At 48.2% G+C, this 11,587-nt stretch overlaps 1 protein-coding gene and 1 pseudogene across 4 annotated transcripts in view; both read left to right on the top strand.

Annotated features, from left to right (window-relative positions):
• LOC142726243 (maestro heat-like repeat-containing protein family member 1) overlaps positions 1–236 on the top strand; it is a 36,757-nt pseudogene extending 36,521 nt beyond the window's left edge.
• The window catches only part of MROH1 (maestro heat like repeat family member 1), an 83,205-nt gene continuing 71,848 nt past the window's right edge, over positions 231–11,587 (top strand). For all 4 annotated transcript variants that reach the window (XM_075849010.1, XM_075849012.1, XM_075849011.1 and 1 more), the window contains exons 1-4: positions 231–370; positions 9,211–9,342; positions 10,009–10,171; positions 10,676–10,774. In XM_075849010.1, the coding sequence (XP_075705125.1) occupies positions 242–370; positions 9,211–9,342; positions 10,009–10,171; positions 10,676–10,774 (523 nt within the window). In that variant the 5' untranslated portion in view covers positions 231–241. The remainder of the gene's footprint in view (positions 371–9,210; positions 9,343–10,008; positions 10,172–10,675; positions 10,775–11,587) is intronic.

Raw genomic sequence — 11,587 nt, 5'->3', positions numbered from 1 at the left:
TTTAAGATTTCCCCTTGTACACCCGTCGGCCAATAATTGATAGTCACCAGTCACCCAATCTAATAGTAATGAGCATTGCTGGAAATCTCCCCTCCCCTTGGTACAGTTGAGCCCACATCTCTGCCAAGACCTGGTGCCAGGGACCTCTCATCCGAGCGCTGCCGGGCACAGGCCTGGTCTTATTGCTGAGAGGGTTTACATGATTTATATCCATCCTTACCCAGGCCTGGCCGTGACCCTCATGGACGCCTCAACGGACAAGGACCCTGATGTACAGGAACAGATCTACAACTCGCTGTGCTTCATCGGGGAGACGGCCCCGGTAGAGGTGCTGGAGGCATGTGATTCATACCTGCGCCAGCATGACAAGGTATAAACTCTGTGTGTTTACTGTATGATGTGCATAGAATCGCTGTATAAAAGATATAACATTGTATCCCGGTGTCTGTATGATCAGTGTATATGAGGTATGACGCTCCTGTATCCCGGTGTCTGTATGATCAGTGTATATGAGGTATGAAGCTCCTGTATCCCGGTGTCTGTATGATCAGTGTATATGGGGTATGAAGCTCCTGTATCCTGGTGTCTGTATGATGTGTATATGAGGTATGAAGCTCCTGTATCCCGGTGTCTGTATGATCAGTGTATATGAGGTATGACGCTCCTGTATCCCGGTGTCTGTATGATCAGTGTATATGAGGTATGACGTTCTGTATCCGTGTGTGTCTGTATGATCAGTGTATATGAGGTATGAAGCTCCTGTATCCCGGTGTCTGTATGATCAGTGTATATGAGGTATGACGCTCCTGTATCCCGGTGTCTGTATGATCAGTGTATATGAGGTATGACGCTCCTGTATCCCGGTGTCTGTATGATCAGTGTATATGAGGTATGACGCTCCTGTATCCCGGTGTCTGTATGATCAGTGTATATGAGGTATGACGCTCCTGTATCCCGGTGTCTGTATGATCAGTGTATATGAGGTATGACGCTCCTGTATCCTGGTGTCTGTATGATCAGTGTATATGAGGTATGACGCTCCTGTATCCTGGTGTCTGTATGATCAGTGTATATGAGGTATGACGCTTCTGTATCCCGGTGTCTGTATGATCAGTGTATATGAGGTATGACGCTCCTGTATCCTGGTGTCTGTATGATCAGTGTATATGAGGTATGACGCTCCTGTATCCTGGTGTGTATATGAGGTATGAAGCTCCTGTATCCCGGTGTCTGTATGATCAGTGTATATGAGGTATGACGCTCCTGTATCCCGGTGTCTGTATGATCAGTGTATATGAGGTATGACGCTCCTGTATCCCGGTGTCTGTATGATCAGTGTATATGAGGTATGACGCTCCTGTATCCCGGTGTCTGTATGATCAGTGTATATGAGGTATGACGCTCCTGTATCCCGGTGTCTGTATGATCAGTGTATATGAGGTATGACGCTCCTGTATCCTGGTGTCTGTATGATCAGTGTATATGAGGTATGACGCTCCTGTATCCTGGTGTCTGTATGATCAGTGTATATGAGGTATGACGCTTCTGTATCCCGGTGTCTGTATGATCAGTGTATATGAGGTATGACGCTCCTGTATCCTGGTGTGTATATGAGGTATGAAGCTCCTGTATCCCGGTGTCTGTATGATCAGTGTATATGAGGTATGACGCTCCTGTATCCCGGTGTCTGTATGATCAGTGTATATGAGGTATGACGCTCCTGTATCCCGGTGTCTGTATGATCAGTGTATATGAGGTATGACGCTCCTGTATCCTGGTGTCTGTATGATCAGTGTATATGAGGTATGACGCTCCTGTATCCTGGTGTCTGTATGATCAGTGTATATGAGGTATGACGCTCCTGTATCCTGGTGTCTGTATGATCAGTGTATATGAGGTATGACGCTCCTGTATCCTGGTGTGTATATGAGGTATGGAGCTCCTGTATCCCGGTGTCTGTATGATCAGTGTATATGAGGTATGAAGCTCCAGTATCCTGGTGTGTGTATATGAGGTATGACGCTCCTGTATCCTGGTGTCTGTATGATCAGTGTATATGAGGTATGACGCTCCTGTATCCTGGTGTGTATATGAGGTATGGAGCTCCTGTATCCCGGTGTCTGTATGATCAGTGTATATGAGGTATGACGCTCCTGTATCCTGGTGTGTATGATCAGTGTATATGAGGTATGACGCTCCTGTATCCTGGAGTCTGTATGATCAGTGTATATGGGGTATGAAGCTCCTGTATCCCGGTGTCTGTATGATCAGTGTATATGAGGTATGACGCTCCTGTATCCCGGTGTCTGTATGATCAGTGTATATGAGGTATGACGCTCCTGTATCCCGGTGTCTGTATGATCAGTGTATATGAGGTATGACGCTCCTGTATCCCGGTGTCTGTATGATCAGTGTATATGAGGTATGACGCTTCTGTATCCCGGTGTCTGTATGATCAGTGTATATGAGGTATGACGCTCCTGTATCCTGGTGTCTGTATGATCAGTGTATATGAGGTATGACGCTCCTGTATCCCGGTGTCTGTATGATCAGTGTATATGAGGTATGACGCTCCTGTATACTGGTGTCTGTATGATCAGTGTATATGAGGTATGACGCTCCTGTATCCTGGTGTCTGTATGATCAGTGTATATGAGGTATGACGCTCCTGTATCCTGGTGTCTGTATGATCAGTGTATATGAGGTATGAAGCTCCTGTATCCTGGTGTCTGTATGATCCGTGTATATGAGGTATGACGCTCCTGTATCCCGGTGTCTGTATGATCCGTGTATATGAGGTATGACGCTCCTGTATCCTTGTGTGTGTGTGTGTGATCAGTGTATATGAGGTATGAAGCTCCAGTATCCTGGTGTGTGTATGATCAGTGTATATGAGGTATGACGCTCCTGTATCCTGGTGTCTGTATGATCAGTGTATATGAGGTATGAAGCTCCTGTATCCTGGTGTCTGTATGATCCGTGTATATGAGGTATGACGCTCCTGTATCCCGGTGTCTGTATGATCCGTGTATATGAGGTATGACGCTCCTGTATCCTGGTGTGTGTGTGATCAGTGTATATGAGGTATGACGCTCCTGTATCCCGGTGTCTGTATGATCAGTGTATATGAGGTATGACGCTCCTGTATCCTGGTGTCTGTATGATCAGTGTATATGAGGTATGACGCTCCTGTATCCTGGTGTCTGTATGATCAGTGTATATGAGGTATGACGCTCCTGTATGATCAGTGTATATGAGGTATGACGCTCCTGTATCCCGGTGTCTGTATGATCAGTGTATATGAGGTATGACGCTCCTGTATCCTGGTGTCTGTATGATCAGTGTATATGAGGTATGAAGCTCCTGTATCCTGGTGTCTGTATGATCAGTGTATAAGAGGTATGAAGCTCCTGTATCCCGGTGTCTGTATGATCAGTGTATATGAGGTATGAAGCTCCTGTATCCCGGTGTCTGTATGATCAGTGTATATGAGGTATGAAGCTCCTGTATCCTGGTGTCTGTATGATCAGTGTATATGAGGTATGAATCTCCTGTATCCCGGTGTCTGTATGATCAGTGTATATGAGGTATGAAGCTCCTGTATCCCGGTGTCTGTATGATCAGTGTATATGAGGTATGACGCTCCTGTATCCCGGTGTCTGTATGATCAGTGTATATGAGGTATGACGCTCCTGTCCTGTATCCTGGTGTATGGGTATGATGCTCCTGTATCCTGGTGTCTGATGATGTGTATGAGGTATGAAGCTCCTGTATCCCGGTGTCTGTATGATCAGTGTATATGAGGTATGAAGCTCCTGTATCCCGGGTCTGTATGATCAGTGTATATGAGGTATGACGCTCCTGTATCCCGGTGTCTGTATGATCAGTGTATATGAGGTATGACGCTCCTGTATCCCGGTGTCTGTATGATCAGTGTATATGAGGTATGACGCTCCTGTATCCCGGTGTCTGTATGATCAGTGTATATGAGGTATGACGCTCCTGTATCCCGGTGTCTGTATGATCAGTGTATATGAGGTATGACGCTCCTGTATCCCGGTGTCTGTATGATCAGTGTATATGAGGTATGACGCTCCTGTATCCCGGTGTCTGTATGATCAGTGTATATGAGGTATGAAGCTCCTGTATCCCGGTGTCTGTATGATCAGTGTATATGAGGTATGACGCTGCTGTATCCCGGTGTCTGTATGATCAGTGTATATGAGGTATGACGCTCCTGTATCCCGGTGTCTGTATGATCAGTGTATATGAGGTATGAAGCTCCTGTATCCCGGTGTCTGTATGATCAGTGTATATGAGGTATGACGCTCCTGTATCCCGGTGTCTGTATGATCAGTGTATATGAGGTATGACGCTCCTGTATCCCGGTGTCTGTATGATCAGTGTATATGAGGTATGACGCTCCTGTATCCCGGTGTCTGTATGATCAGTGTATATGAGGTATGAAGCTCCTGTATCCTGGTGTCTGTATGATCAGTGTATATGAGGTATGACGCTCCTGTATCCTGGTGTCTGTATGATCAGTGTATATGAGGTATGACGCTGCTGTATCCCGGTGTCTGTATGATCAGTGTGTATGAGGTATGACGCTCCTGTATCCCGGTGTCTGTATGATCAGTGTGTATGAGGTATGACGCTCCTGTATCCCGGTGTCTGTATGATCAGTGTGTATGAGGTATGACGCTCCTGTATCCTGGTGTCTGTATGATCAGTGTATATGAGGTGTGAAGCTCCTGTATCCTGGTGTCTGTATGATCAGTGTATATGAGGTGTGACGCTCCTGTATCCCGGTGTGTGTATGATCAGTGTATATGAGGTATGACGCTCCTGTATCCTGGTGTCTGTATGATCAGTGTATATGAGGTATGACGCTCCTGTATCCTGGTGTCTGTATGATCAGTGTATATGAGGTATGACGCTCCTGTATCCTGGTGTCTGTATTATCAGTGTATATGAGGTATGACGCTCCTGTATCCTGGTGTGTGTGTGATCAGTGTATATGAGGTATGCTGCTCCTGTATCCTGGTGTCTGTGTGTTCAGTGTATATGAGGTATGACGCTCCTGTATGCTGGTGTCTGTATGATCAGTGTATATGAGGTATGACGCTCCTGTATCCTGGTGTCTGTATGATCAGTGTATATGAGGTATGACGCTGCTGTATCCCGGTGTCTGTATGATCAGTGTATATGAGGTATGACGCTCCTGTATCCCGGTGTCTGTATGATCAGTGTATATGAGGTATGAAGCTCCTGTATCCTGGTGTCTGTATGATCAGTGTATATGGGGTATGAAGCTCCTGTATCCCGGTGTCTGTATGATCAGTGTATATGAGGTATGACGCTCCTGTATCCCGGTGTGTATGATGTGTATATGAGGTATGACGCTCCTGTATCCCGGTGTCTGTATGATCAGTGTATATGAGGTATGACGATCCTGTATCCCGGTGTCTGTATGATCAGTGTATATGAGGTATGACGCTCCTGTATCCCGGTGTCTGTATGATCAGTGTATATGAGGTATGACGCTCCTGTATGCCGTGTCTGTATGATCAGTGTATATGAGGTATGAACGCTCCTGTATCCTGGTGTCTGTATGATCCGTGTATATGAGGTATGACGCTCCTGTATCCCGGTGTCTGTATGATCAGTGTATATGAGGTATGCCGCTCCTGTATCCTGGTGTCTGTATGATCAGTGTATATGAGGTATGACGCTCCTGTATCCTGGTGTGTATGATCAGTGTGTATGAGGTATGACGCTCCTGTATCCCGGTGTCTGTATGATCAGTGTATATGAGGTATGACGCTCCTGTATCCCGGTGTCTGTATGATCAGTGTATATGAGGTATGAAGCTCCTGTATCCCGGTGTCTGTATGATCAGTGTATATGAGGTATGAAGCTCCTGTATCCCGGTGTCTGTATGATCAGTGTATATGAGGTATGACGCTCCTGTATCCCGGTGTGTATGATCAGTGTATATGAGGTATGACGCTCCTGTATCCTGGTGTCTGTATGATGTGTATATGAGGTATGACGCTCCTGTATCCCGGTGTCTGTATGATCCGTGTATATGAGGTATGACGCTCCTGTATCCCGGTGTCTGTATGATCAGTGTATATGAGGTATGCCGCTCCTGTATCCTGGTGTCTGTATGATCAGTGTATATGAGGTATGACGCTCCTGTATCCTGGTGTGTATGATCAGTGTGTATGAGGTATGACGCTCCTGTATCCCGGTGTCTGTATGATCAGTGTATATGAGGTATGACGCTCCTGTATCCCGGTGTCTGTATGATCAGTGTATATGAGGTATGAAGCTCCTGTATCCCGGTGTCTGTATGATCAGTGTATATGAGGTATGAAGCTCCTGTATCCCGGTGTCTGTATGATCAGTGTATATGAGGTATGACGCTCCTGTATCCTGGTGTGTATATGAGGTATGGAGCTCCTGTATCCCGGTGTCTGTATGATCAGTGTATATGAGGTATGAAGGTCCTGTATCCTGGTGTCTGTATGATGTGTATATGAGGTATGACGCTCCTGTATCCTGGTGTGTATGATCAGTGTATATGAGGTATGAAGCTCCTGTATCCCGGTGTCTGTATGATCAGTGTATATGAGGTATGACGCTCCTGTATCCTGGTGTCTGTATGATCAGTGTATCTGAGGTATGACGCTCCTGTATCCTGGTGTCTGTATGATCAGTGTATATGAGGTATGAAGCTCCTGTATCCTGGTGTCTGTATGATCAGTGTATATGAGGTATGAAGCTCCTGTATCCTGGTGTCTGTATGATGTGTATATGAGGTATGACGCTCCTGTATCCTGGTGTCTGTATGATGTGTATATGAGGTATGACGCTCCTGTATCCTGGTGTCTGTATGATCAGTGTATATGAGGTATGACGCTCCTGTATCCTGGTGTCTGTATGATCAGTGTATATGAGGTATGACGCTCCTGTATCCTGGTGTGTATATGAGGTATGGAGCTCCTGTGTCCCGGTGTCTGTATGATCAGTGTATATGAGGTATGAAGCTCCTGTATCCTGGTGTCTGTATGATCCGTGTATATGAGGTATGACGCTCCTGTATCCTGGTGTCTGTATGATCAGTGTATATGAGGTATGGAGCTCCTGTATCCCGGTGTCTGTATGATCAGTGTATATGAGGTATGACGCTCCTGTATCCTGGTGTCTGTATGATGTGTATATGAGGTGTGAAGCTCCTGTATCCTGGTGTCTGTATGATCAGTGTATATGAGGTATGAAGCTCCAGTATCCCGGTGTGTGTATGATCAGTGTATATGAGGTATGACGCTCCTGTATCCCGGTGTCTGTATGATCAGTGTGTATGAGGTATGACGCTCCTGTATCCCGGTGTCTGTATGATCAGTGTGTATGAGGTATGACGCTCCTGTATCCTGGTGTCTGTATGATGTGTATATGAGGTATGACGCTCCTGTATCCCGGTGTCTGTATGATCAGTGTATATGAGGTATGACGCTCCTGTATCCTGGTGTCTGTATGATCAGTGTATATGAGGTATGAAGCTCCTGTATCCTGGTGTCTGTATGATCAGTGTATCTGAGGTATGACGCTCCTGTATCCTGGTGTCTGTATGATCAGTGTATATGAGGTATGAAGCTCCTGTATCCTGGTGTCTGTATGATCAGTGTATATGAGGTATGAAGCTCCTGTATCCTCGTGTCTGTATGATCAGTGTATATGAGGTATGAAGCTCCTGTATCCCGGTGTCTGTATGATCAGTGTATATGAGGTATGACGCTCCTGTATCCCGGTGTCTGTATGATCAGTGTATATGAGGTATGACGCTCCTGTATCCTGGTGTCTGTATGATCCGTGTATATGAGGTATGACGCTCCTGTATCCTGGTGTCTGTATGATCAGTGTATATGAGGTATGACGCTCCTGTATCCTGGTGTCTGTATGATGTGTATATGAGGTATGACGCTCCTGTATCCTGGTGTCGGTATGATCAGTGTATATGAGGTATGAAGCTCCTGTATCCTGGTGTCTGTATGATCCGTGTATATGAGGTATGACGCTCCTGTATCCCGGTGTCTGTATGATTAGTGTATATGAGGTATGAAGCTCCTGTATCCTGGTGTCTGTATGATCAGTGTATATGAGGTATGAAGCTCCTGTATCCTGGTGTCTGTATGATCAGTGTATATGAGGTATGACGCTCCTGTATCCTGGTGTCTGTATGATCAGTGTATATGAGGTATGAAGCTCCTGTATCCTGGTGTCTGTATGATCAGTGTATATGAGGTATGAAGCTCCTGTATCCTGGTGTCTGTATGATCAGTGTATATGAGGTATGAAGCTCCTGTATCCTGGTGTCTGTATGATCAGTGTGTATGAGGTATGACGCTCCTGTATCCCGGTGTCTGTATGATCCGTGTATATGAGGTATGACGCTCCTGTATCCTGGTGTCGGTATGATCAGTGTATATGAGGTATGAAGCTCCTGTATCCTGGTGTCTGTATGATCAGTGTATATGAGGTATGACGCTCCTGTATCCTGGTGTCTGTATGATCAGTGTATATGAGGTATGAAGCTCCTGTATCCCGGTGTCTGTATGATCAGTGTATATGGGGTATGAAGCTCCTGTATCCTGGTGTCTGTATGATCAGTGTATATGAGGTATGAAGCTCCTGTATCCTGGTGTCTGTATGATCAGTGTATATGAGGTATGACGCTCCTGTATCCTGGTGTCTGTATGATCAGTGTATATGAGGTGTGAAGCTCCTGTATCCTGGTGTCTGTATGATCAGTGTATATGAGGTATGACGCTCCTGTATCCTGGTGTCTGTATGATCAGTGTATATGAGGTGTGAAGCTCCTGTATCCTGGTGTCTGTATGATCAGTGTTTATGAGGTATGACGCTCCTGTATCCCGGTGTCTGTATGATCAGTGTATATGAGGTATGACGCTCCTGTATCCCGGTGTCTGTATGATCAGTGGATATGAGGTATGATGCTCCTGTATCCCGGTGTGTGTATGATCAGTGTATATGAGGTATGAAGCTCCTGTATCCCGGTGTGTGTATGATCAGTGTATATGAGGTATGACGCTCCTGTATCCTGGTGTCTGTATGATCAGTGTATATGAGGTATGACGCTCCTGTATGCTGGTGCCCTGACTCTTCATATCTCTTCTATACCAGTTATCTTACGCCCATCGCACCATAATCTTGAGAGCCATGGAGACTGTGGTGAAGAACAATCTTAATAATCTGAGCAAGGAGACCGCTAAACTGACTATTCTACTGGCGTCTAATGAGATGACCAAGTCTAAGGTGGGTCCGGTGTGTTCTGTGAGATGTCTTATGTCTGGTCCTCCGTGGTGCACGGTCTCCTGGGAGATGTCCTCCGTGGTGCACGGTCTCCTGGGAGATGTCCTCCGTGGTGCACGGTCTCCTGGGAGATGTCCTCCGTGGTGCACGGTCTCCTGGGAGATGTCCTCCGTGGTGCACGGTCTCCTGGGAGATGTCCTCCGTGGTGCACGGTCTCCTGGGAGATGTCCTCCGTGGTGCACGGTCTCCTGGGAGATGTCCTCCGTGGTGCACGGTCTCCTGGGAGATGTCCTCCGTGGTGCACGGTCTCCTGGGAGATGTCCTCCGTGGTGCACGGTCTCCTGGGAGATGTCCTCCGTGGTGCACGGTCTCCTGGGAGATGTCCTCCGTGGTGCACGGTCTCCTGGGCGATGTCCTCCGTGGTGCACGGTCTCCTGGGCGATGTCCTCCGTGGTGCACGGTCTCCTGGGAGATGTCCTCCGTGGTGCACGGTCTCCTGGGAGATGTCCTCCGTGGTGCACGGTCTCCTGGGAGATGTCTTGTATCTGGTCCTCCACGTTGGATGACTGTGGCTGTTGAGGGCAGTATATATTACATGTTACGGTGTATATCTCATTGTAATGTTTTCCTGTGGCTGCTCTGATCTCTTGAGTTTTCTCTGCCTGTCAGGACATCGTATTTGAGTGGCAGCAGGCGGCCAGCAATGTCCTAGTAGCTGTCGGGAGACGTTTCATCAACAGCGTCATGGAGGAGATTCTGCTCAAGTTTCAGCCCGGGATTCTCCCGCATTTCTTCATTATGCAGACGTTGGCCAACCTCTCCATGGCGAATGGTACGTTCCAGCGTCCGCTATAAATGTGTTCACGACTAACGCCGGTGACAGCGCCAGAGATATATATATGTGTGTGTGTTCTGGGGTCATAATGCACCTCCGCTCCTGCAGAACTGACCCGTGTGGAGGAAGGGCGCTCTCATGTTCATGATGGTCTTCTGTGAGGTTCTGCAGCAGCTGGGGCCATGTATATAGCCAGCGAGGAGCAGTCACTGGGATCGGGCACGCTGCTCCATGGCCGCACTGGTCACCTCTGCTAATGATGGGGTGCAGCTCTGTCACACTGGGGTTCTCCTCCATCCTGCCAGATACATTACACTGCAGTGGACGGGCTCCCTGTATATTGTCTTCACATGAAGGGGCTGTCGTTTCTATGTGGCGGTGTCCGTGTTCTGCAGTGTATGGCGCGTGCGGACCCGTGAGGGGCCGGAGGTTCATGATGGGGGGTGCAGGACGCTGCTCAGGACTCCTCTCATGGCCGCCTCTGTATTGGTCTCTCCTCAGTATTTGGGATGGTCCCGTTCCTGAACTCCATCCTGGGCACAATGCTCCCGATGTTGGGGATGGCGAAGCAGGACCCCATGAAGGCCGTGTTCTGTGTTGGTGAGTGCGGCCGGACCTTACTTCATCCTCTGCAATATTTGGGATGTGTTATAATGTATAGACCGAGAACCTCCGCCCACCTGCGTCCTCTCCGGGGGGGGGGGGGTCCTGATCCTGTACAGGTCTGTATACATGAACCCTCCTCTCCGGGGGGGGGGGGGGGGGCTGATCCTGTACAGGTCTGTATACATGAATCCTCCTCTCCGGGGGGTGGGGGGGGTCCTGATCCTGTACAGGTCTGTATACATGAACCCTCCTCTCCGGGGGGGGGGGGGGCTGATCCTGTACAGGTCTGTATACATGAATCCTCCTCTCCGGGGGGGGGGGGGCTGATCCTGTACAGGTCTGTATACACGAATCCTCCTCTCCGGGGGGGGGGGGGGCTGATCCTGTAAAGGTCTGTATACATGAACCCTCCTCTCCGGGGGGGGGGGGGGCTGATCCTGTACAGGTGTGTATACATGAATCCTCCTCTCCGGGGGGGGGGGGCTGATCCTGTACAGGTCTGTATACACTAATCCTCCTCTCCGGGGGGTGGGGGGGGGTTGATCCTGTACAGGTCTGTATACATGAACCCTCCTCTCCGGGGGGGGGGGGGGGCTGATCCTGTACAGGTCTGTATACATGAATCCTCCTCTCCGGGGGGGGGGGGCTGATCCTGTACAGGTCTGTATACATGAATCCTCCTCTCCGGGGGGGGGTTGATCCTGTACAGGTCTGTATACATGAATCCTCCTCTCCGGGGGAGGGGATGATCCTGTACAGGTCTGTATACATGAACCCTCCTCTCTGGGGGGGGCTGATCCTGTACAG

This window comes from Rhinoderma darwinii, unplaced genomic scaffold (genome assembly GCF_050947455.1).
Source record: "Rhinoderma darwinii isolate aRhiDar2 unplaced genomic scaffold, aRhiDar2.hap1 Scaffold_620, whole genome shotgun sequence".
NCBI classification, from domain to species: Eukaryota; Metazoa; Chordata; class Amphibia; order Anura; family Rhinodermatidae; genus Rhinoderma; species Rhinoderma darwinii.
Note: the sequence above shows the minus strand (reverse complement) of the source record. Positions and strands in the feature narration are given on the sequence as shown.